The 25295-nt window shown below is 33.1% G+C and overlaps 5 protein-coding genes across 10 annotated transcripts; 3 read left to right on the top strand and 2 right to left on the bottom strand.

The window, feature by feature from the left end:
* Positions 1 to 1688: 1688 nt before the first annotated feature.
* On the bottom strand, positions 1689 to 19605 carry Efa6 (Exchange factor for Arf 6). 6 transcript variants are annotated; one of them, XM_070665184.1, is made up of 14 exons: positions 18625 to 19605; positions 12957 to 13023; positions 12492 to 12545; positions 11239 to 11596; positions 9847 to 11041; positions 9494 to 9738; positions 9148 to 9341; positions 8787 to 8979; positions 8423 to 8595; positions 8090 to 8306; positions 7756 to 7900; positions 7363 to 7506; positions 6462 to 6655; positions 1689 to 3028 (listed from the first exon to the last, which is right to left on the bottom strand). In XM_070665184.1, the coding sequence occupies exons 1-14, from the start codon at positions 18784 to 18786 to the stop codon at positions 3004 to 3006; spliced, it is 3366 nt and encodes a 1121-aa protein (XP_070521285.1). In that variant the 5' UTR covers positions 18787 to 19605; the 3' UTR covers positions 1689 to 3003. The 6 variants fall into 6 exon arrangements, with proteins under 6 accessions (XP_070521285.1, XP_070521286.1, XP_070521283.1 ...); XM_070665185.1 differs by having other exon boundaries at positions 1689 to 3023; XM_070665182.1 differs by lacking the exon at positions 1689 to 3028 and having other exon boundaries at positions 3125 to 6655.
* On the top strand, positions 14186 to 15922 carry LOC139107715 (probable tubulin polyglutamylase TTLL9). The gene is made up of 3 exons (XM_070665529.1): positions 14186 to 14905; positions 15251 to 15495; positions 15606 to 15922. The coding sequence occupies exons 1-3, from the start codon at positions 14571 to 14573 to the stop codon at positions 15920 to 15922; spliced, it is 897 nt and encodes a 298-aa protein (XP_070521630.1). The 5' UTR covers positions 14186 to 14570.
* LOC139107515 (probable tubulin polyglutamylase TTLL9) lies at positions 15945 to 16795 on the top strand. The gene is made up of 2 exons (XM_070665176.1): positions 15945 to 16220; positions 16450 to 16795. Exons 1-2 carry the CDS (start codon positions 15945 to 15947, stop codon positions 16693 to 16695), a joined length of 522 nt encoding a protein of 173 aa, XP_070521277.1. The 3' UTR covers positions 16696 to 16795.
* Positions 19606 to 19686: 81 nt separating the features above from the next.
* On the top strand, positions 19687 to 20975 carry Cisd2 (CDGSH iron sulfur domain 2). Its single transcript, XM_070665242.1, has 4 exons — positions 19687 to 19865; positions 20027 to 20121; positions 20468 to 20584; positions 20681 to 20975. The coding sequence occupies exons 1-4, from the start codon at positions 19769 to 19771 to the stop codon at positions 20765 to 20767; spliced, it is 396 nt and encodes a 131-aa protein (XP_070521343.1). The 5' UTR covers positions 19687 to 19768; the 3' UTR covers positions 20768 to 20975.
* Positions 20976 to 21305: 330 nt separating this feature from the next.
* On the bottom strand, positions 21306 to 24785 carry LOC139107537 (STAM-binding protein). The gene is made up of 8 exons (XM_070665221.1): positions 24432 to 24785; positions 23986 to 24084; positions 23572 to 23793; positions 23277 to 23465; positions 22827 to 23133; positions 22624 to 22736; positions 22411 to 22513; positions 21306 to 22311 (listed from the first exon to the last, which is right to left on the bottom strand). The coding sequence occupies exons 1-8, from the start codon at positions 24578 to 24580 to the stop codon at positions 22249 to 22251; spliced, it is 1245 nt and encodes a 414-aa protein (XP_070521322.1). The 5' UTR covers positions 24581 to 24785; the 3' UTR covers positions 21306 to 22248.
* Between the last annotated feature and the right edge of the window lie 510 nt (positions 24786 to 25295).

Here is a 25295-nt window from a genome sequence, read left to right as displayed (position 1 = left end):
GCAAATTCGGCGCCGTTGATAAAAAAATTAGGGCAAGAAGGATCCACGATGTTATATGTGTACATTGTAAATATTAGCGCGAAGAATGATGGTTACTGAGAGAAAGAAAGAAAGAAAGAAAGAGCGTGAGAGAGAGAGATAGAGAGAAAGAGAGAGATACACACAGAGATAATTAATTTAAAAAAAAAAAGAGAATAATATGGGGTATGAGAATGAGAGAAAGAGAGAAAAGGCGATCGCGAATCGAGGCGGTGTTCGTCGGCCGCATGTCGAGTAAACGCATGGTACAACGACACTTTCGAATTATTCGGATCATACTAACGTTTTGCGGAAGTGTGCGTTAGCGTCCGTCATTACGACGGGTGAATAAAAGCTCGAAAGCGCTTCCTCCCCGGTATTCCAGCAACATCTTCGGTGCTTCGCTTTAACTTCCGTTCGCGAGCGAGTGCGAGTCCCCGCGACTGGCCGTGCGATCAAGTGGAGGCATTGTTAAAAGTTATTCCGCGTTTTCGAGCCAAGCTGTCTACAAGTCCGCTTTGACTGAATCCTTGGACGCTGTGCGCTCGTAACATACGTTGTAACCTGAAAAAAGAGCGCAATTAGATTCGTCGGCGATTATTTGACCATATAATGTGGGAGAAGCGTGGACGCTGCAAGACCTGCTGCGTCTTAGAAAAAGGAGGCGAGGGGGGAAAAAAAAACATTACAAGTATCGCGTAACAAACTTTGACAACAGACCACTGATCGTCGGTCAGCTGTTCTCGAGCGATCGAGGCAAAAACGCACACCATTCAATCGGACTCATGTTTTTACTCGCGCAACAAAATCACGCGTGCACTTGGATCATTTAGGTACTGAAAAAGAGAAAAAATGTATAACCGACGAACAAATGTCACGCGGGAAAGAAATCGCAATTACTCTAGTCCTATATGCGGCCGACGAATAATACGGCACACGTATGCGTGTGTGTGTGTTTTGCGAGTGATCGGGCGTGTCGCCAATTTCTTTTCGTTTCTCTTTGTTCTAAAGACGTGGAAGTTGTATCACGTGTCGTTCTACTAAAATATATTAGTAACAGCAACAACAGCAGCAGCAGTAGCGGGACAGCAAAACGGCGAATTGTTTTAATTGGACATTGAATGACAAAAGTTGAGTAAAAAGAAACTGCAGCACACGATATAAAAAACAACTATCAAAAACAATAAAGAGTATTATTCTATATATAACAATGACTTTTATTGCACCTTATTTCTCTCAGGGCAAGAATGAGCTTTGCTTTATTCTGCTGGAGTTCTATTTTCTGTTAATATATATTTTAATTCTTTTTTACCGTTCTGAGCATCCTGCGTACGTCTCCCGTTGACCGTTGGCGTCTCAACGTTGGCTCGCATTACTTGCCTGCGTTACGGTGGCGGCTCGTAGCGTTTAAAATATCTATAATTTGATTGGCCTCATGACGGACCAATCAAACAATAGAATTAATTTTTTTTAGTCTCCAGAAAGTCCGCTGCCAACCGCCACAATCGCCACTTAGCCAGCTGTTTTATACTATACTATAGTATATTGCAGAAAATCAGTGTGTGGGAAACAGCATTTTTATATGATTTTTTTTTTATATCAGAATATCTACAACATATTTACAAAGATACGTATACTATAGTAATGCATAAATATAAAACGCAGTCGTATTTTTTTTTTTTTTTCGGAAATTTATTATATCGAGATCAATTAACATTCTCAATAATTAACAGTAATACGTGGCAATCTTAATTATTAATAATAATAACAAAAATATATTTACAGATATGTCTTTACAATGGCAGCAAATCGAGTTATACTAAGAAACTTTATTTTTTTTTTCACATAATTCCTTTTTATAATTATTTAAAAATAATTAAAGTGAACATATTATCTTAACTCTTCATATAATAAAATTTAAAATGCATATGAATATATGTATTAAATGCAAAGTATTGTAATAGACATACGTGCGTGCATGCGCGAAATTTCTTAAAGAAATTAAACATTTTATAATATAGTTTATATAAATGCAATTCTTTGGCCTCTTTCGTATCCTGATTTACGTTTATTATTTTTTTTTTATATTAGAATTATAAAATATTTGAGGAATAATTTTGTGATAGTTCTTCACAATACATTATGTTATAGAATTAGGAAACAATTATTAGTTCGTATATTATCATTGTTACATTAAAACGAATTTTTGCCTAATACCAAATTTCTTACTTAATTTTCAGTGCATAATATTAAACTACAGTCAGTCTTAAACGATATTTCATTCGCGTAAGTACGGAGAGAAATTTTATCTTTATTAATCATCGAATGAATGACCATTGTTAGGAAACGAGAAGATTGCCCAATTTTTCGAAGCACAGTTATAGTTTGCTTTTTTCTTATCTTGGATACTTGTCTACATTTATTTTAGCTTCGTCGAACAATTGTATATAACCAGAAAGAATAAAGATTGCCTACTTTTGTAAATTAAATTTCAAACTTAATCGCAAAAGGAATAGTTGTAGAAAAGTTTTTAACAATTTAACTTCGCTAGCTTTCTAAAAAATATATATATATGATTTCTTCGCCTATTTAAATTTAATTACAAAATTATTTTGTAATTGAATATTATTCATAAAAGAAGGCATAATTTTAAGATTTAATACAAAAGATGCTTAAATATGAACATGATCTATATTTTAAATTTAACAATCCTGCAACCTTGAATTATTTATAATATATCGTATATGCAATGTGGGGCTATAGGAAATATACAATTATTCTATTAACTATCTCACTTATAAATTATAATTGTTATTAATTAATAAATTTGATTGACACAGCCAACACATTCTTCCTTAAATATTATAATTCTTCAATGATTTTATTTTAATACTTGATTTTAACGACGAACTTTCATATTTGCACGACAAGGAAGCTGTCCTGAGTTACTCTCTGAAAGCTGGATGTAATAATCTTGCTGAATCCTTACGTTGCTGCCGGGTCAACTGCTCTGTTGCATGCAACAAATATACGAATTTATTATAAATAAAAACTTGTTAAATTTTCACGAAAATTTCGCCGAAATTGCAAATTAATTAAAAAAAAAAAATTAATTTGCAATTTCGACAAATAAATTAATAATTAAAAATGTTATTACAATTAATAAGATGCAACTACTTCTACTCTAGATTGTTTTTACATTTTACTTTTATAAATTATGTGAATCTTAAATATCTTATAATCTCATATAATATAAACTTAAAAAATACACCCAAGCGATTATTATAATTAATTATGAATATTTGTGTATGGGCTCTCATGCTTTAATTAATTTAAATACTATATAATACGAAATATAAAAGCAATAAATAAATAAAAAGTTAATACACATATCACCAATCATATACATATAATAAAGCATTTATCTAATGTTCACCTAAATAATACTACGCTTAAGACATGCATAAATATGTACAAATAATTATGAAAATATTCATATACATTTACATTTTTAGTATGTAACTATACTTTAACATATAATATCTTTTCGTGCGCTACAGAAAATAATTGGGTTTTTCTTACACGGAATAAAAGACTTGAAGATCAATGATCTTTATTATTATATTACGTATGTTATAAGTTTGTTATGATATATATATCCACATATATTACAAATTTATGTACAAGAAATTCGCTATAAATTGTAAAATGGCAATTTTATCTAAACTTAAAAACGTAAAGAAAAAGATAGAAAAATTATTAAATGTAACAAACTTATTTTATAAAAATTTATTTTAAAAACTTAAAAAAAAAATTTTTTAATTATATTAAAAACGAAATAAACCAAGTAATCTGTTCACTTTAAATTAAATTCATAAATAAACTTTATACATAAAATGTAAACCAGTTTTGCGCATATATCAACTATAACATTTGTGTTTGTATAAATTTTTATATATTCATGCTTTGTCCATCTAGAAATATACACATACATACTAATATACATACATATGTGCATATATATATGCATATGTATTTATAAATGTATATACATGTATACGTGTGTATTGTACATTATTAATATAAATCATTGTATACTTTACAGAAATTAAAAAATTACTATAATTTTTTATAATTTAGTTTTATCTATTCTTTTAGACATTATTAACTTCATTTGTTAATCTAAAAGTATGATAGAAACTTTTTTTTTATAATAATCTAATTTTGACATATTTGTATTTATATTATTCAATTTCTATTTCATAAAAATTCGATTCTTATCAAAATCGAAGTTTTATAATTAAAACAATTTTTTATCACAAATATTTCAAATATAATAACACAGCAAAATTTGATTTAAAGTAATTTTTAAATTTTATTGCATAAAATGTTATATAAAAAATAGAAAAATATATTAATGGTATTTAAACCAAATTTAATCCTAAAACTTTTAACCAGAAGATTTAACATATACATATATATAATAATTTTAATTTAATTATATTTATTATAATGTAAAAATTTTGGTATTAGCAAAAACGTCAAATTAGAATTACAATTCACCGTTAGGATTTTCCCAAGTGTCTCGGAATCTAAAAATTTTTGTATATATGTATAGTTAAATAAATTTTTAATTATTTGTGAAGATTAAAGGCATAACAGTTTTATTATAAACTACATAAAGGAGAAAAAAAGAAAGAAGAAATAGAGGAAAAAAAAGGATGAATGGAAGAAAGGCAGGAGAAAGAGTTTTAGTTATTCTTAAATATAAAGTATACATTTCATATAATTAATATCAATAAAAAATATATTTATACATAATTTATTTTGTTTAAAAAAAAATATGGCATGCTTAATTTTACATCTATCCTTCATATAATATAAATTTCTTAATTAATATTTGAAAGAAAAAGAAATAATCGTTTACGTTGTATCTAAAAAACATAACAAGATATTATCAAAAGCAACAAATACAGATATTATTGGATGATACAAAAAGCACAAAAAATTGCCCGAGTATAAAGTTGTATAAATAAAAAATATAACATTTTTAATTTAATATATGTGTCAAACCATTAACAAATTAACATATTTGTAAATGTTTTTTTTACAGTCATAAATGATTGACACTTTTTCTTTAACTTTCTATAACAGCAAGTCGAAACGTGAAAATTTTCTTCTACCCAGTCTTAACAGCCTCTCAACTTGTATATATTTTTAAATTTGCATATTTAATATTTGTGCGCAAACTAACAATATGGTGAAACAGCATAATTCGTCATCTCCGTAAGTATATTTTTGCATGCTGTTTTCAATAATAAAATACTCATATAAAATATTAAATAAACTCTCATTTTGTATTAAAAGAAAAAAAATAGAAGAAAGGAAGTAAAGAAAATAAAGAAAAAAATATTTTTAAGAGACATTCGAAATTAATTTCAAAATAATTAATATTTATATAAAAATATATTAAAGTACTGAAAGTGGAAATAAATTACACGAGTTTTTATATAGAAATTAAAAAGATTATCAGAAAGAGTTTGTTAATATGTCTTTCGGACCTGATATATATTATAATGTACATATTTTTTAAAGAATTATTTAAATTCAATTCTAACTACATATAATATATATAGGTATGGAATCTCTTTCAATGTATATATATTTTTTTTCAATATTTTCTTGTAAATATGATTGCCTAAAAAATTTTATTTATATATATCTGATTTTTTTCGTAAAAGTTACTTTTTATCAAAAATTATATAAGAAATCAGGTCTGAAGGGTTAAATAAATTAAGGTAGCTCTAGTCAATAAAATAGCTACTGCAATTAGAAAACGTGACATAAGTACAAAATCAGTGGCGTTACTACTATTAAAATAATTTAAAAAAATTCTTTTTAATAAGTTTCTTTTTCTTTTATATTTTTTATGTATTTTTATATGATAAATTTTAATAAATTTTAAGTTAACTATTTTTGATACACTTGTAATTTGAATAGTTGCACCACTGATGAATAAGAGTGAATAGCAAAATACTGTCTGGTTCAAATATAGCGAATAAAATTGCATTTGCATAAAATATTTTTTATAAGTTTTGTTGGATCTTTTTATCCAACTGTTTAGATGAAAAGAAATTAAATGTAGCTACTGTTTAATACGTCAATAAGACAGTATTCTTGCTCTTAATCGTACGTTACGACACTTAATAACATTATTGGAGTGTGTGATACGCTGCTGAATATATCGTTAGTTTGCGTCACTCGTGTTTATCGCCAAACATTAACGTCACCAGCACCAACACCAGCACCGGGGTCAGACTAGCCCGCATAGGCCATAAGCATTGCGTCAACCAACGTCACCACCGGCAGCATTATAGTCCTGATTGCCACCGTTCAGAAGATTGCGGCCACCACCGCTGTAAATGGCGGTCCGGTAACTGTACCTATTAGTTGCGGCTGGTCGTTCGGGAACCGGTGGTGGCACCAAAGATCCTTCCGCATTTCCTACGGCTCCGATAGATCCAAGTGGCATGCCTTCGTCTACCTCGCCAATACTGCTTTCAACTAAGGATGACTCCATCTCACTGAACGCCAGCCGGGAACGAAGAAGATAGGCATAGGTCTTATACCGCTTCAGCTGGAACGAGGGTTGCTCTGTAGAGTATGATGAAGTGAAAGGATAATTTTAGAATAGAAAAAGGGAATATCCTTTCTTTATTTTTTCTTTACGTGCATTTTTTTTTTTTCATTAAAAACAAAAATCAAATATTGAGCATCATGATGATAACTTCAGAAGAAAAAGCACTGTAAATTGTTAAAAAACTGAAAAAAATTTTTTTAATTACTTTAAATTAATTTTTATTAAATAAGCAATCAATTAACTAAAATTAGAATTAATATTTTTTAAATAAAGTTAAAACAAAATTAAAAAATTGCTTAATTACGAATAATTATATGATAATTTTTCGATAAGAAATATTATCTTTAAAGATTTAAAAAGTATATCTGTTTTTTTCTAATAAAATATTATATTAAATTATCTTTCGACAGCTATTAAAAAATATTATATGCACACGTATATATGGAAGGAAAGGGAGTTGAGGGAGAGAATAAATAATAAAAAGATAGCAAAAAGATAAAAAAAATATGATTAGAATAAAAGATAGATAAGAAAGAATAGAAAATGGTTATGTTAAATCTAAATTATTTATATAAAATGCATTTGCAATATAATAAAAAAAGTAATTTTTTCAATAAAAATTTTTTTAAAACAAGATTAGATTAAACTCTTTCGTATAATTAAAATTATAACATTACGATACGTATCAATTGCATAAAAGTTACCTCGTGATGTAAATATGCGTCTTTTTCTTTATAATTTTGTACAGTGAGAGCCTTGGCACCTCTTTCAGGAGGATGCCGTCTATGCTCCTCCAATTCCGTTTCTAGCCTGTTGACCCTATCTTCGTGGTCCCGCAACTGTTCTCTCTATTAATAAATTTATCTTCTTAATTTTTTTTTTCTAAATAAATGAGAAAATTAATTTACCGAGATATTTTAATTCTAACATCTTAAACTTCTATAAAGTTTCTTATTTTACTTACTTTAAATGATAACTTAAAATGTTAAAGATTTAGAAATATAGCACATATATGTGTACGTGCTGACATCGTAAGTATTATTGTTTCTTCAATCAAGTAACAATTACGAAAATTTTAAAAAATATAGCATACTAACAGAATTTAATTTGGTATGGCTACATGGCAGCAATGGACGCTGGAATTTACGCTGAGACCCAACGGCACCTGCGAGAGGCTGACACGAAAAGCTGGCGCATACGAAATTAATAGTATCGATCCACGATTGCAGCTCTTTAGAATCACTGCAGAAACATTAATGTATTATGTAATCATTTTATTTCGTATATTACTTTAAATATTTTATTATTAACTTTTAGAGTACAAGGTTTTTTTTACGATACTTTATATTTTTGAGCTAAAACTCATTTAATGAGCTTTTCTTATCTAATGATTAAATAACATTTTTTTTTAATTTAACAAAAAATACGAACCTTGTCTGAAAGAGATATTCGGCCTGGTCGGCTGTTTGTAACCGAAAAACATGCTGCTTCTTTGTGTAATCAGTCGCCTTAGTAGCCAACGCATGATGAATACGTATAGCATTGTGTAAACTATCGTTACGGAAACCATGCTCATCCTTGTGCAAGTATAGCACAAGCTCACGTAATGTACAATAGTACATTTTCCACCCGCGTTTACCAAATGGAGCTGTGTAATATTTTGTGTAAGAAACGTAAAAAATATGCAAGACAATATTATATGATATGACATAAACGTTACAGTTATTATAATTTGTTGCAAAAAATAATATATGAGCTGCTTACTTTTTTTGCCATTGGAGTCATAACAACATTTACGCATAACGTAACCCTTTTTAAACTCCGTAGCGCCCGTAATATTTGGCACATCGAGAAATGGATTTCCAGTACCGGCAATTGCCGCCGTACCATCACCTTGCTGGATAGCTTGGTTCGTCGCTTCATCTCCTTCTTCGTCTCTAAAATAATAAAAAAAAACAGAAAATTAAATTTAATCGCAAAATATTTAAATTAGAATTAATTTATTATAAGCTTCTTAAAAGAGATCAATTTTTTCCAAGTTGTATTTTTTTTTAATTTAATACAAATCGCAAAAAAAAAAAAAATTAAATACTTTTAAAGAAAATAATATTATATTATGCTTGCTTACAAAGCCCACTCCAGAGGAAAGGACTTGATGGCGTTATAAAGTTGCTTGAGCACTTCGCGTGGAAAGTTATCACCGTCATTGAGCTCTGACAGATTCTCAATGAATTCTGAACACGACATTTTCCTGCCAATATTCTGACCGTGTAAGTCTGTATTAAGCAGCATTATCGCGCAAGTCAATGTGTGAACCGCATCTAAATAAATATTATTTAATAAATTTTACCTATGTACATATAACAGAAAAAAAATGAATACGTTTAGTATTATTTTAATATAATTTTTTCTTATTATCGTAAGTTACTTAAAAAAAAGCATATACATATACACCGATAATAAAAAAATATATTCTAAAATTCACTCACCCTGGGAATTAAAACTACCGGGATTGCAATCTAAATATCTTTTGGAAAAATGTACTAAAACTCTCTCTCTTTCTTGAGTTTCTCCCGTCAGACAAAATTGAGCGAGAAATTTTCTAAGTGCCATGTCCAATGTATCTCGTTCAAAATTGAAGTAGCGCAAATACTCTTCTGCCACTGCTTTGCTAAAATCGTTGCTACAAACACAAGATAATTTTTGAAAATTCTTACATTTTAATTTTAATTAATAATTTTATGTAACGGGTATTAATAAATTCTTCACAAAATTTTTAAACAACTCAGTTGCGTAAAATGTCACATGTTAATAAAGAATATAAAGACAGCTTACTTTTTGCTTAGATGTCTAGAAACGTCAGATTTCTTGAAGCCGTCTAAAGAATAGAGACGTTTGGCCAGTCGGATCGCGGAAGGTAAATCTACCGCTTTTGGGCTGTAGTGGAAACTGTGCAAACTCTCGATATCGCTCTCTTCGTCCGCTGATTGTGGCGGCGATGCGCCACTTCCATGTCCTTTCTGTTCATCGCATATTCCAGCGATCAAAGCCTCTCTCTCATCTTCGCTCTCTTTTAATTCCTAATATAAATAATGAGTAAATAAATAATAATATATAATTAATATAAAATAGTAATAATTTTTTTTTTATCGGCAGTTTGTTTTAATTAAAAAATTCTATAATATTACCTGATAACCTACGCATTCGGGAGTTACAGATCCTGCAATGACTCCAGGAACTCCCGGAATTCCAGATTGATTTCGCTGCAAATTTTGAGATGCAGTAGGCGGCCCTAATTCTCCAATAGGATTTCCTCTTCTTCTCGCCTGCCTCGGACTTGTGTTTCGCGGAGTCTCCTTGTCAGGCCCTTTTACTTGAATTACTATTCTATGTTCTCCAGCATCCTGAGGATTAGCCTTCAGTCTTCTCTGAGGTGGTTCACTTGCGAGAATGGTGGAATCGCTATCGCTGGGATCGCTGACCATCATAATATCCCTCGCGCTGAGAATGTCCATCGTTTCTTCATCATTGTAATCGGGACTGGACATGTTGCTGATGGCCTCCGATTGACTGAAATCGCCGTTAGCAGGGAGATGACCTCCCGGGGCGCTGGAAACCCCGGGAACAATTTGGGCCGGAGGGAACCTACGGGAACCAGAGTTGGAGGACATAACGGAGGATGAGACGGAGGTAGGGGAAGCAGGGGACAGAGAACGCTGAGGGCTCGTCGAAGAGGATGATGAGGACGAAGACGAAGATGAGGAACCGCCGTTTTGGCAGCAGGAAACAGCTGGTGAGCTAACAGGCGCATTATAAGTCCAGACGATTCGCTCGTTTGGCATTAGGCCTTCTGGCCGTGGATCCAAAAGCGTATTCAGACTTGAAGTGACATCATCGTCGATGTCAATATCTACGGCACTCATTGAGGGGTCTTTCTGGAACTGTAAATGGTCCTCTGATCGCGAAGTACGTACGAAACCAAAGCTCGAAGGAGTATTCTTGCCCGGATCGACTTGAGCCAAAGCCCCCGAAGTGCTTTGCACTCCGTCGCGTCTGGCAGCGCCTACGGGTGATGTACTAGCCGAGCTCGAAGTTTTATAGACGTTTCCTCGATGATGATGATGCTGGTGCGCCAACTGGGTCTCATTGGGACTGCTAGGTACCGAATTATGATGATGGTGATGATGATGATAATGATGATGATGATTGTGATTGTGATGGGCACTAGTGGTAGTGATGGTGGTAGTGGTGTGCTGATGATTAGGATTGTACCTAAGGGAGTCCACTTTTCGCTGTTGATGCTGCTTAGGCAGTAGGTTACTGCTCTGTTGCGTGCGAGAAAGATTTAACATCAAGTCGCCGGTCATCATGTACGCTTCAAACCTAAAAAATAATTAAATTAATTATTACTTATCACGAAATATTAATAGCAGCAGTAAAAATTAATTCATAAAATTATAACATGTATAAAATTAAAATATACTCATAATAATGTTTAACTGATAACAAAAAAAAAATAGAAGAATTATGTAATAGGAATGACAAAATAACGAATGATTAAAATTCATTGCAATATTTACCGAGGTGTATTTTTTTGTCGTGAAAATTTCTCGGCCGTCAGGGGCTCCCATTGAGTTCGTTCCTCTTCCTTAAAATGGTCCACGGGTGGCAAGAGTGCCTCTAATTCCGATGAGAGAGAGGCATCGCTGCACGAGCCATTGCTCCTCGTTGTTGCAGGTGTCGGTGTCAACGTTGGCGAGTCTGTGGACATATCTGGCGTGACCGGCGTTTTCTTGAGTTCCTTCTTCTCTACATTGCCAGAAGTGACGATGTTCTTAGGATTGTTTGCCAAGACATCTTTCGAGGATTCTGTGCCTTCATCCTTCATAGGTTGTCCGGGAGAAAGAAGGCGGCGAACGTGAGCCTTCACCGCAGGATCTGCATAATTTTCAATATTTAAAACTTTATATATATTTTATTACGAGTTATTTCATTATATCACACAAAATGTTGCTTCAAACATCGTTTATTAAATTGTGTTTATTTTTAAACTAATTTTTTTAGCATCAAGTTACCTTGAGTAAAAATATTTTTGAGATTTTTCAATTATCTGTTCGTAAAAGAAATTAAAACAAAACTATTAGATCGTAATTAATAATTAAAAATATTAATAAAAAACGTTCTGTAAAAAAATTATAACAATTGTGAAGAAAAATTTAGAAAGATTTTTTTAAAAAGAATATATGTATGTAAGATCGTCAAATAATTCAATGATAAATTCGTTATCATTATTACGAAAAATGTTAAAATTAGCAAAGTTTAATAAATTTGTTAATCAAAATTAATAAAGGTGATAATAAAAAATAATAAGCATTAATAAAAAAGCCATTTTGATAAAATAAAAAAAAAAACATGAAAGCGTCTCTTAGAAGAGCAATGTGATCGTCTGACAGAAAATCGTTTGTCGTTCTCGTGCATCGTTTGAAAGCTGCTCGTGCGAATAATCATGCGTCCTTGGTCATCGGCCATCCTTTTCCGTGAGGTAGGTGCGTAAAGTTTTCTGTTTATCGTGTTAGCCGCAATGGTTATTACAGCGTTAATTCTATTATTACTACAGTGTCAGGTTCAAGAATGCGTAGATAGTAATCTATCATTAGATTGCTTACGATCATAAGAGTTCAGCAGCCTCTGAATACATAATCAATTTGCATTTATAGTATAGCGTTTTATATATGCATATATAAAATTATAAATTTTAGAAGATTAATAGAACAATTAATTTATATTTGCTTTCGTAAATAATTAATCGTGCATTATTAAATGCTTCACTTACCCCTTCGCAGTTTTAAAGTCACAGGATCCGATGACAGCCGTAGACATTTCAGCACTAAAAACAAAAAGTTAAAATAAATTAACTTTTTTAAATTAATAAATTAAAATCAGAATTTATATTCTCCGTTTTTTATTTTTCTTTTTTTTTATTTTTTTTAACTTTCTTTCTTCACACATTATCTTACAGATTCTATTGTCTGAAGTATTATCAAGTTCTATTTCAATGGTCATGTCCAATTAATAGGAATTAAAATTCTAATTAATTTTTCGTAGCTTATATTGAATTACGTTACGTTACATGATGGATCATATTATTTTAAGTGACATTTAATTTATGATAAATGACAAAATACAAGTATAAAAAGAAAATCGATTAAAAAGCATGAAAAAAAAAAATCGTACTTATTTTGTTTTTAACATTTGTGATTTTATTTTACATTTATTTATTAATGTTTGTAATTTTTACCTTCTTTCGTACTGAATCGATTGACATCCACTTCGTTCACCCTGAGTATAACATCACCAGCTTCAACCTAAAAAAAAAAAAAATCGAACTAAAATTATCTCTACGGGAAAAAAAAAGAAAAAAAAACCTATAATACAAACATTATATTCATGCACATACACACATTTGTTACGTATATGTCGATATTTGCAACGGTAACTAAATAATATTTTTGATAACATATTTTTAAGTAATGACATGGATATTTATGCACATTGATATACGTATTGTCAAACGCACGGCTGATTGGAAATGCATACGTTCACCGTTGCGTGAAAGCAAGTCCTGTTACGAAATTACATTGGAGGCAAGAAAAGTTCAATGAAAGGATACTACTAGTTATCTGCACCAGTTGCTTTATCAGTAAACAGTATGACATTTTGTTCAGCGTTCATGAACAAAGATATTTTCCCTGCCGCAGAGAAGAAACGTAATAACTTTTGTAGAATTTATTAAATATAATTTGCTCTTTCAATGATACAGAACCGTGTAGAATATTAAATTAATAGAACGTTTAATCTCCAGAAATGTTTCAACGATATATATTAACATATTGTTAAAATATTAATTTTTTAAGTAAAAGAAAGTGCAACAGCAATAATTAAGATCAAAACCAGCTGCAACTAATAAAGCAATAATTTCTAAAAATATTGTGAATTGTTTTATTCACTCAGGATTTTTTTTTTTTTTTTATCACACTGATTACATAATTATTCACCTCACAGAGCGCCATGTACTCAACGTAATCATATCTATCTCTTTCAGAATGTCTACTGAGAAAAAAATAAAAAGGTCGCAGACAGCACGACAAGCAAGACGTGAGTTTGGGCATTCGATGCACGCGTTAGGTTTTTAAATTATTATATTCGCACTACTGGGAGAGCATCGACAACTCGCAGCTGACAAAATGCGACTGATCAAATACCATACTAGTCGGAGTGTGAAGATTTCGGCCGATGGCCAGATGTATTTTCGGATTCGCGACGACATTGACTTTCCTCCCTGTCCTCTGACACGTCCTCTAATAGATAGTTTTCCGCGTACGATGCACTTAGACTCGTGTAAACAAAACTTACATCGATGGAATTGTAACATAAAGTATTACACAACTCTGGCGCCCTACCACAGAAATTCCGTAAAGAAAAAATTCATCGAGACGATCCGAGTTTTTCAGAATACCGCGTAAATGAATGCAAATCGTCCGATGGACCTGTTCTCGTTTCATTAATTTGATCGAAACTGGGGGTGGCATACGCCAATCAGGCTCGCAATTTTTGCGACAGTCGCAGATGAAACATTTCTACTGTCTGAATGCATTCAAATATTCAAATGTCTAAACATCACGTCCAATAATTTCGATGAGCCATGAATAACATGCGAAAAATATTCACGGAGGGTTTACGGATTACTCATTCGGCTGAAACGATTAAATCATCCGACGGGGAAAGGAAAGATAAGGTCGTAAAATTTCGCTGCGACTATCCTTCCACCCAGGCGGGAGTAATGTTGGCGAGAGGTTGGACTCAGGTATATATATATTTTTTTTTTTTCTGAGTTTCTAATGAGGAACTTTTTATGTTGCAAACTGACGCGATTAGCGTTGCACGTTTCTCTCTTAAGATAATCGACCCTGAGGATACTAGCTGGCACATATGGTGGTGCGAGACAGGGGATGTGTTGCGACAAGCGTTGGACGGAGATCGGAAAAAGCTGCGCCCTTACCAGCGGGTGCCGCATTTCCGTAACCACTACGAACTCACGCGGAAAAACTACCTGTATCGCAACCTTAAACGGTATAGAAAAGATCTTTTGAAGGCTGGAAAAATTGCCGAGGCCCGTATCAGCGATACTATGCCCGTGACATTCGAGCTGCCCAGTGACTATCGACTATTTGTAGAGGAATACCACAAGTAAAAGATATCAATTAGAGATCGGCTTTAATTTTCCCTTCTTATCTGCACGTAAAGTTTCGTCATTATCTAAAGTTTCTAGTTCTAGCGGATTTATCGTTATCTGGAATGTTTTATTTGTTCAGTAGTTCTTATCGAGGGAAATATCACAAATAAGATATAAATATCGATTCACTATATTGATAGCTCTAAGATTTTCAAATGTTGTTTTGGCATGTATATAATATTATAAGCAAAAAAAAAATTTTGTTTCCGTCGTACACACATGTAAAGTATTTTTTTGTAACGCCACATTTTATCGTACAAAGTTTTGGAAGCGGCATCAATGAAATATGATTATTATAGGCAACAAGGAGCTACGTGGATTGTCAAACCAGTGGCGAGATCTCAAGGTAAGGGTATCTTTCTGTTCAGAAAGCTGAAGGATCTTGCAGAATGGAAAAGCAAAGGAGCTAAGTTACAAGAGTCAGGAGTCCCAACCGAGATTTACGTTGTTCAAAAATACATAGATAATCCTTATCTCGTCGCAGGTAAAAAAAAAAAAAAAAAAAAGAAAAAAATTATCATTATTTATCATAATATAAATTATAGTAAGTTATTTACATTTGAAGAACCTATAAAATTATGAGCTAACTTCTGAAGCCCTTTTAAAATTTATTATTCAATTTATTTTGCAATAAAATTCGATTCTTGGTTTCAGGACGGAAATTTGATCTACGCATTTACGTATTGGTGACATCGTTTCATCCTTTAAAAGTGTGGCTGGCCAGGGAAGGTTTTGCTCGACTGTGTGGCCAATTGTTTGATCTGGAAAACATTGACGACAACAGAGTGCACTTGACGAATACGGCAATACAGCTAAAAGCAAGCCAGAGGACCAAGAGTATCTCTTCGACAAAAGGCGAGAACGGAGAATGGAGATGCAAGTGGGCATTAAACAAACTCAGAGATTACCTAACGGACCATTACGAGACAGACAAGGTTGAAAATTTAATGCAACGTATCGCAGGTGTTTGAAATTGCCAAATTGTAATTATCTATGCCAATAATATTAAAAAAAACTCAAAAGCACGAAACGATTTATCTTTTTTTTATTGCAGGGGTGATAATGGCGAGTCTACTTGCAGCGCAACCGTCCATGATGCAGGACCGCAACTGCTTCGAACTTTATGGCTATGATATCCTACTCAGCGATGATCTGCGACCTTGGTTATTGGAAATTAATGCGTCTCCAGCTTTAACGGGCACCGACAACGAGGACCAGCGTCTGAAATCCGATCTGGTTGACGACGTTCTCAATGTCCTCGATTTCGAGGTACTAACAATCGAATTAATTCTCTATTTATTAATATATACTACGCACTTACTAAATAATGTTTCTTTTTTAATCAATTCTATCTTCAATCAATTATAACGTATGCTATTGCCTTATGCTTCTTATGACGCTTCCGATCAAAATGCTTTCAAAGTGAAAGTTATGTGACGTGAAAGTTTAACATTTTTGAAGATATTTGGTACAAATAAATCGATAATTCTGTTTGGAGGGTCGCTTTAGCGGACACGAGGCCAGAATCGGAGGGCTGGATCTGCTTTGGGACGGCGGACCAGTTTGGACCAGCTGCCCATACCCCGACACGAATGCAGTTTCCAATGATCTCAGAAGGCTCAACATCTTTCTTGGAGCGATTAATGATCGTCAAAAGCAACTTTCTTTATTGAGAAACGAGCTGATTGAAAAGCGTAAAGCAAGCCAAAATCATTCCCCTATGGTGCAGTATTGTTTAAAATAAGTGCACCTTCATTTTGAGAATGCCTACATCTACGTCTATCGTATTTGTTGAATGTATACGTATTTTTGAATTTTATTAATCTATAAGTAATTTTTTATTCGCATATTTATAACACCGTCCTACAAGCCTTCTTTATTTTCTAAATCATATTTGCTGGCTGAATATTTTCTTCACCCTCATTTAGCATTTACATCTCAATGTCTTTGTACAATACTAACTGTTAATATCTACCGAATTCATTCGTAAAATTTATTATTCTCTGTGACGAGTTATTAAATATTATTCGCAAAACTGTGCCGCTACGCAGAAAGAATGCAGCTGGTGCACTCTCGCTTTTACATCACGTATCTTGTCTTCGTCATTTTTCTTTCCCCTTTTTTTTTTCTTTTTTTTTTTCCCTTCGTTTCCAGCGTCAAAATTAAATTTAGCCGAAGAACTGCACGACTTCGTAACCACATTAACCAGATTTTTCTACTTGATCATGCACGAATGTTGTTTTAAACCATTTTGATTATTATGGTAGACTATATTTTATTACGCATTTGAGTTATCTAACTCTTTTCTTTTCTTTCTTTTTTTCTTTCTTTATCCTCTGTCATGAATCATATGTAATATTGATGCACGAGTGAAGATAAGCAAATCTTTTTATCTTTCATCAAAGCTTAATACTTAAACTTTAATGATAAATAAAGACTGTGGTTAATCTTTAACTCGCTATTCAGTGCTGCAATTTGAACGACTTCTAACTTAAGTATAAAATATTTAATTGTTGGATTCGCGCGATTGTAAAAAAATTAATTTAATTTAACTTGACGAGAATATTACTTTTGCAAATTAATATTTTGTAACATTAAGAGTGAGTGTTTCATGAGCAAACAAACGATAAGTAATGTCTTAGACGTAATAATTCTAAATTTCGCTAGAGATAACACAATTTGCATTTATCTAGAATATTGCAAGCGTTAAGTCGTACTTAAAGCTGTCATTTCTCATTCACATATGTTGAATGCTTTAGAAGGCCGTTGAGAAGAGCCTCTCAAAGTGCTAAATTTCATTTCTCCTCTTTGAGATGGCGTGAAACTATTTGAAAAATGACTATAAGTCGCTTTATATTTTATGTATTCCAAGAGCACACTTAAACTATCTTTCTACATTTCCATTCAGCGACGAAAAAAAAAAAAAAGAAAAAAGCGCATTATTTTTCCCTTCCAGCCAGCATTGTGGAATTTATATAGTATACAAAAGAGCTTGCGAGCAGCTCTCGTTTCTTGCATTTTAATTTACCCGTTTCAATGTTTATCGATGAAAAATCAATCTCCGACGCAGACAGCAAATATCGACTTTAAAACAATCGCGGCGTTTATTCATGAAGATCAATCGCCTATATCGTAAGCGCGTAAAAAAAAGAAAAAGAGAAAAAGAACAATCTTACATCGTCACGCGCACTTATCGCACTTTAAACCGTTACTTTCTTCGTTGTCTTTATTTACCGAGATTAATTTTCCCACTCTGCAGCGGGGAAAATCAATCTTGGCGAGAAATGTAGCCGTCTCGCGTGTATCGATTCGCAGGTGTCAATTTTTCGAGCTGGGTGCACGCGAAAAATGAATTCAGCAAACCGTTTCATCCAGAGGATGGACTTTCAACGTTCCAGAGAGGGATGTACAAGAAAATCGTTAATCGTTCGCGGTTCTTTGTTCTTAAAAAGAAAAATCAATTTTCGACGCCACGCCAAAGATGACCCGATGGAGATCGTCGTCTCGTTTATTTGCAAAACAAGAGAGAAAAAAAAAAAGGGAAGCTGTATCGCGCGCAAAAATCGATCGCGCGAAAACCGTCGATTCGTAAGGATCAAGTTTCCGTGGTATAGACAAGCGAAAGTCGTCTTTACGGCGAGAAGCTAGCATCTACAATCGTTTCGTAGCTTACCTTGCCGCTCCTGGCCGCCGGTGAGTTCTCGACGATGTCGTAGATGACGTGGGCGGCCGGCAGGCCCGCCGACGCCGAGGCGCCGAGCAAGGAGAAGCCGAAGGAGCCGCCGGAGCCGGAGTCGCCGCGGCACAGGGTGACCAGCAGCTCCTCCTCAGCCATCACGGCACATTGATCCTCACCTCTTCGCTGTCATTTGCCGTAATGTCACGTTTTCACAATCTCACACTCCTCCCGGTCCACCCTCTTGCCCGCTCTCTCGCGCCTTCGCACTCGCGACCGACGAGGTCCGACGGGTAAAGGGCGCACCGCCCTTATTTGGGTTATCCTCGCCCTCCGCGCTTCTGTCACCCGACAACTGTGTATCTATCACTCGGGCACGCACACCCACGCGCGGGACGGGGAAGCGGCGCTCATACTCCTCGTCCTCCTCTCTTCCTCGCGCCGCACTCCCGCACTGCGAACGATCGTCGGCCGCGCTCGGTCTCTCTCACTCTCGTCCAACTTCGCGTGGAAGAAAAAAGACGCGACGACCGCTGCTTCGAGGCTCACCCTGCACACGCGCGCACCACACTTTCCTCTCGCGCGAGGCGAGAGATCGAACGGCGGGCCGTGGAACGCGACCGCTAACGGACTCCGCGAACGAGACCAGTGGCAAATAACACGCGAGTCGCAAGGACGCGCGCGGCTGCAAGTAATAACGATAACAACTTTCTCACCTGGCCGGTGGACACACCGGACACACCGAAACTGATTGAGCGAGAGCGCGCGGCGCCACCTGCGCGCGCCACCGGTCTTTCACCTCGTCACCGCGAATCCTCTACCGTGTCGCGTTACTAACCAACTTCGCGGCGTGCCCCACGACACGTAACACGGGCAGAAACATTCGAGTACGTCGTGATAAAAAGGTACGCAAAAACCGGCCGTACTCCTACGAGCCACACTTCACGACTGCGTCTTCTTTTTCATTGTTAATTAACCCGTTCAAAATATATGCTCGTGACGGAACTTTACGGAGAGTGTATTCTTCTTCGTTGCAGTACGGTACTGTGGCGAATGCCGACAACTGGCGCTGTTGTCGGCCAGCCAGTGTTCCACTACTTCCACTCGATTCAACTACACAACTTCACCGCGGTCAGTGATTATGGAGTCGATAGCGCATGTTGTCAAGGTGTCCTTTCCGAATTACCTGGCCGGCCTACCGGTTCCCGATTCGATAGGTGGATGGTTCCGTCTAGGAGGTAATTTCCATCATACACTTATGTGCCTCGCAGCAGAAATTATATTTTGACGTGTTATTTTGCAAGTTGTGACATAACCTCTCTCGACTTAATATGATCGTTCCATTCTTTTTTTGTTTTTTTTTTTAAATTCCTGTCACTTCTTTTTTCTTTCATATCAGTGAAGGATTGGTTCGCCCTTCTGCCACCCACAGCCTTTTTTGCGGGTGTAGGGTATATGTCTTATCGGGCGTTCTGTCCTCATGGCAGGCCTAAGGTATGTATTTTATGTCTATCTCTTGTAGAAAGTGCAACAATCAAGGACAAGATCTGTGTTGATCTCTTGTAGTATGTCTAGAACAGTTATGTAACTTCCAGATAATGACTCCTGTGACAAGTTAATTATTGTTAATTTGCTATAAACTCAGCAAATTTAATAATAAATAAATAAAAAATATCAATTTTTAACTGCTAATTGACCAATGTTTAAAAAAATTTTAATATTATCTATGTATGTAGAAAAGTTGCTATTTAAAATTAACCTCGAGTATTTTACTGTTACTTCAGAGAAATTAATTTTATTTATTTGTTATTGTAATTTTTATAAAAGCATTTATTTGCAGGCAAATAATTTTGTTAATCTGAAGATTAAAAAAGACATTGCTAAAGTTGTGGACACTGTTGATATTGAAGACATTTCTGAGAAAGCTGTATTTTGTCGCTGTTGGAGGTCTGAAAATGTAAGCTTTTAATATAAAATTCATAAATATGTAATAATTCTCTAAATAATTTGTTTAAAAAAAATTATATTCAACTATTTATTATTTTTAATATAGTGGCCATACTGTGATGGTTCTCATGGGCCTCACAATAAGGAGTGCAATGACAATGTGGGTCCACTTATTGTTAAAAGAAAGAGTTAAATACTATATTGATTAATTATCACATTGGTAATTTCTCATTACTATAAGATAGCTACTTACGCGTCATGTAGATAAATATGAGGAAGGGTCAAATAGACATCTTTATTCTCCTCTCTGTAGATAAATTTCAAAAAATATTGTCTGCCAAGTTATTTTTTAAGATGCCTAATTCCCAAAGGTTTATAAATAAATTTATTCCTGTCCTATATTCAGTGATTTTTATTTTTATGCATAATTATTGAATTAATAAATAATTTAATATAACTGCTAAAAAAAAAAACAAAATAATTATATTTTACATATACTTATGTACTATCTACAATTATTTTTCAGTAAGCTTAGTATATAAAGCGTTACATGACATGATGCTTTTCGAACGTCTATCATAGAATTATTAGAATTCAGCATTATGAACACTTTTTATTTCAAAAAGGCACAATGATTTATAAGCAACTATTATATGAAAAAATAAGACATACATTTTAGCTTAAAGTTTTGTTTTAAATAGTCTTGTCAGAAATTTATACAATAAAAAAAATAATTTGCGTTAAACTTTATTTAAACAAAAATTTAAACATAAATTTTTACGATCTAACTTTAACATACAAATTAAATGTTAAATAACTAAAAATATATAAAAATAAAATTTTAATTAGTTATGTCCAATGAATTTATTATTAAAATTTTTTTTTTACCTGGCATAAAAATATTGAAAACCTGTAAAATGTATCGATTTTTTTTTTTTTTTTTTTTTTTTTACTTCAATTAATTTTAAATAGAAATTAATAAAAATCTTATAACAAAATAAAATTATCAAATTTTATACTATTATAATATATGTAACAAAAAATTAACAAATGTTTGTATATAAAATAAAAAACAAAAAATTTTTGATTAAAGTTGAAAAAATATATACAAATACAACAAGCTCTATTATTTAAACTTTTTTTTTTACTGCTACTGCTATCATATGCAATAATCTTATGTAACTATTTTGACTTGTGATTTGAAAGTTGATATCTATTAATTCACTATAATTTCATATTTAATTAACGTCGGATATACTAACTCGTAATAATCTTTTCCTCTGTATCTTCGGTGTCTGCAAGAACAATATATTATAAATTTATGTGAATATTAAATATAACGTATTTTTTAAAATATTAATATGTTTCACAGTATTTTCATTGTAATTAGATTGTTTATGGTCATAAATTTTCAATATTGTGTAATTATATATACTATCGCGTAATAAGATTTATGATTTTCTTTGTAAATTGCTATTTTAGATTTAATTTAAAAAAGTTTTCAATAAAATAATTATTTTGTGTCCGAAATATTAAAAGACGCGGTAATGTCTCGCATCCAGTGTATGTACTTTCGGCAAGATTTACCGCGTATCTTTACGCGAATCGCCGAGTTGGCGGTAGCTGATTGTGAGATTATCGTATCTCATATAAATCGGCTAAATCGATCAAACTTTATTTTTTTCGTAAGTCCACAACTTGCAGTGCCATTACGTCTAATTTATAGTGTTTCGCTTTCTGAAATAGTAAAAATATGTATAATGTATTTTTATTGCTATTCAAATTTTAATTAACATTAAAAAATGTCATAAAATAAATTAATTACAGCATATTTACCGTGTATAATGGTGGTTCAGTAGGATGTGGATGAAATCCTGTTTCTCTACAATTTGCAATAAAATCCAAGCCGTAATCAGGTGTTAAAATAAAGAATCCTGTTCTGTAAAAATTACTTTTACTTAGGAGGATATTAATCGATAATTTATTTAAATTTAACTCTCAAACATTAAAATATATTAGTTTTAAAGACTCAATATAAAGTAAACATACTCATCATATTTGGGCGCACAAACAATTGCTATAGCTTCCGCCATCATCAATTGATAAGCACAGTGCGTATGAAGATCTACGCTTGATAAAAATGCAGTCTGCGTAGGATGTGTCTATAACATGTAACACGTTAATATAATTATATTAAAAATTAGAAATACACCACTATATAGAAATATAAACGCAAAGTAAATATTACGTACATGGATCCAGCCGAGAGTGATAAGATTATGCTGATCCTGATAATCGAAGATATCTTCTTCGTTACGTGTCGTACAAGAATCTGAAGTTGCAGTTTGCTCCGGTATTAGTAGATGCGTTACTATTAATTTATTTCGCTCTAATCGCCCAGCTAAAATGCCACATGTTTCTTTATTGCTTGTTGTATTACTAAAAGCTAGCGCCAAAAAGCTGTGCATTAATTTGGTTGGTAAAAGGACGTCACGTAAACATAATCCGTCGCTCGTTAGTAAGGAAGGTTTTGTAGAACGATCAACTGCTGGCGTTTTTCTAAAAAAAATTTTAACAAATTAAAAATAGAAATGTATATACTGTACATTAATGATATTTTAAACACATTAAATCCAATTAACATTTAATTATCACAAACATCTATCATAGATCTAATAATATAATTTTTAACGGCAACTTACATATCTTTAGAGGACTTGAACGGTTTGTCATCATTCATAACGCTTATCACAGTTTTAGGTGCAATGGAAGGCAAAGGTTTTGTCTCCAATGTCTCCACTGTCTCTACATTTGAAGTAATAGCAGCCTTAGCTGCTCTAACAGCAGCCAAAGCAGCCATTTTATTCCTTCTGTTTTCCTCTTCCTTTTGCCTAAATAATTATATAATATTATACATTCAATTTTTTAATAAACATAATTGACTATGTTTTTATTGCGATAATTATATAAAACAATTAAATATAAAATATAAAAAACCTTTCAATTTCTTCCTGTCTTAAACGTTCTTTTTCAATTCTTTCTCTTTCTTTCATTTCCTCTAAATATTTATCATACTCTGCCTGATATCGATCTAATAATTGTTTTTTCAATTTTTCAGCTTTAGGAATGACTAGTCTTAAAGCATCTCTGTTCATTGCTTTATCCCTAACTGATACAGTATCATATTGTGGATGGTCCCTTATTTTGTCCACAAAAAGTCTATTAAAATAAAAAATATTTAACAATATTAACATATAAATGAATAAAATATAAAATACAAATATTTCACGCTAGTATTTAACATAAAAAGTAATATGTTTGTAAAGAAAATAATAATTATGTATTTTTTACTATTTGAAAATGTTCTTAATTATATAACACGAAAACGTGTTATTATTAATTATTACCTACGTCATAAATTTCATATATAATGTAAAAGCATTTTCATAGCTGCCATCTTGCATATTCATGTTTGCTAATCTGACCATCTCTACTCCAGTGCGATAATACCTGAAATTATAGAGATAAAACATTGAAGAAAAGAAATAAATAAAACTGCTTGTTATACAATATGTAATTATTGATAAAGTCTTTGTTAATTCATCTACAATATAGTCATAAGTATCTCAATATATCAGTTCATAGTGCAAAACTGCTTATATGTTTCACAGTAAATATAACCTAAAAAAAATACTGTATAATTTTACAATTATATTACAACCCAATGTTTTGATTTCTCGCACATAGAAGTTTTGTCTTAACTTTTATAAATTTAAAAGTCCTTGAGATATTGTTCATTCTAGTATAACAATTTTACAACTATATATTTTAGAATAAAAAAGCAAGATATTTTTTACCTTTTAGGCGCAATATTTGGATCAATTTCCACTTTCGAGGCCTGCTCTGTAAGAGTTTTAATTCGTTCCTTGGGATCTGTGATACTCATTTGTTTCCAGGATTGATTAGTTTTGTTCATTTTTTTTAAATTAATTCTGATAACACCCATGTAAGAAACATTTGGGCCAGAGGACTAAGTCGGTATCGTAGATAAACGTCTTGTTAGGTGGACGGCAGGAGATGAGTCCCTTATCACTGAACTCGTATTTTCCACTGTAGATGATTCCGTTTCGAGCACCCTGTGGAAATGAAACCTTAGAGCCATTGCACGAGGAGTAGAGGGGATGGTGCGCGCTAGACCAGACCAGAACAGAACAGAACAGAACAGAACAAAATAGAACAAAACAAAACAGAACAGAACAGAACAAAATATTAACTGCAAATTTTCTGTTTCAGATAATACTTTACTATTGAAGAAGGATCAACCCGACATCCCGCAGACATTTCGAGAAAATGTATGTATGTTCCTGTATCTGATGGAGCGTTGTGATTGGTCGACGTGTAGTTCTCCTAGCGAGCCGACCAATCACAGCGCTCCATAGATCGCCTGATCGTGAGTTGGTAATAGACTATGTGACTCGTACTACTGCGTACTATAGAGGACACGACGAGCACGCGGTTCGAGTTCGAAACGAAAATGTCGAGGCATCCGTGCGTCGTAGCCGGTTTCTCGTGTCGAATTCGAGAATTTGAGACGGTCGGGAATGTCGTGGACTATCTCGCGAGTGTCCAGTGCGCAGAACAATGACTCGACAACTACTGCGTCCTACTAGAGGTCATGGCGAGCACGCGGTCCGAGTTCGAAACGAAAATGTCGAGACATC

The sequence above is a fragment of the Cardiocondyla obscurior genome, linkage group LG13 (assembly GCF_019399895.1).
Source record: "Cardiocondyla obscurior isolate alpha-2009 linkage group LG13, Cobs3.1, whole genome shotgun sequence".
Taxonomy (NCBI): domain Eukaryota; kingdom Metazoa; phylum Arthropoda; class Insecta; order Hymenoptera; family Formicidae; genus Cardiocondyla; species Cardiocondyla obscurior.
This window is presented reverse-complemented; position numbering and strand designations above follow the sequence as displayed.

Bases quoted from the DNA above. Each gene is read 5' to 3' on its own strand.
- LOC139107537 (XM_070665221.1), bottom strand. From the start codon at position 24,580: ATGGGTGTTATCAGAATTAATTTAAAAAAAATGAACAAAACTAATCAA. The intron at 23,794-23,985 runs GTAGGTAATAAT...TTATTTTAATAG, and splicing joins TTATATATGAAATTTATGAC to ACTTTTTGTGGACAAAATAA. The intron at 22,312-22,410 runs GTAAATATGCTG...TTACTATTTCAG, and splicing joins CTGAACCACCATTATACACG to AAAGCGAAACACTATAAATT.
- LOC139107715 (XM_070665529.1), top strand. From the start codon at position 14,571: ATGTTGCAAACTGACGCGATTAGCGTTGCACGTTTCTCTCTTAAGATA. The intron at 14,906-15,250 runs GTAAAAGATATC...TGATTATTATAG, and splicing joins TTTGTAGAGGAATACCACAA to GCAACAAGGAGCTACGTGGA. The intron at 15,496-15,605 runs GTAAGTTATTTA...TCTTGGTTTCAG, and splicing joins TTATCATAATATAAATTATA to GACGGAAATTTGATCTACGC.
- Efa6 (XM_070665182.1), bottom strand. From the start codon at position 18,786: ATGGCTGAGGAGGAGCTGCTGGTCACCCTGTGCCGCGGCGACTCCGGC. The intron at 11,597-12,491 runs GTAAGTGAAGCA...AAAATTATGCAG, and splicing joins GACTTTAAAACTGCGAAGGG to ATCCTGCGGTGAAGGCTCAC. The intron at 9,739-9,846 runs GTAATATTATAG...TATTTATATTAG, and splicing joins CCGAATGCGTAGGTTATCAG to GAATTAAAAGAGAGCGAAGA.
- Cisd2 (XM_070665242.1), top strand. From the start codon at position 19,769: ATGGAGTCGATAGCGCATGTTGTCAAGGTGTCCTTTCCGAATTACCTG. The intron at 20,122-20,467 runs GTATGTATTTTA...ATTTATTTGCAG, and splicing joins GTCCTCATGGCAGGCCTAAG to GCAAATAATTTTGTTAATCT. The intron at 20,585-20,680 runs GTAAGCTTTTAA...TTTTTAATATAG, and splicing joins GCTGTTGGAGGTCTGAAAAT to TGGCCATACTGTGATGGTTC.
- LOC139107515 (XM_070665176.1), top strand. From the start codon at position 15,945: ATGCCAATAATATTAAAAAAAACTCAAAAGCACGAAACGATTTATCTT. The intron at 16,221-16,449 runs GTACTAACAATC...TTCTGTTTGGAG, and splicing joins TCAATGTCCTCGATTTCGAG to GGTCGCTTTAGCGGACACGA.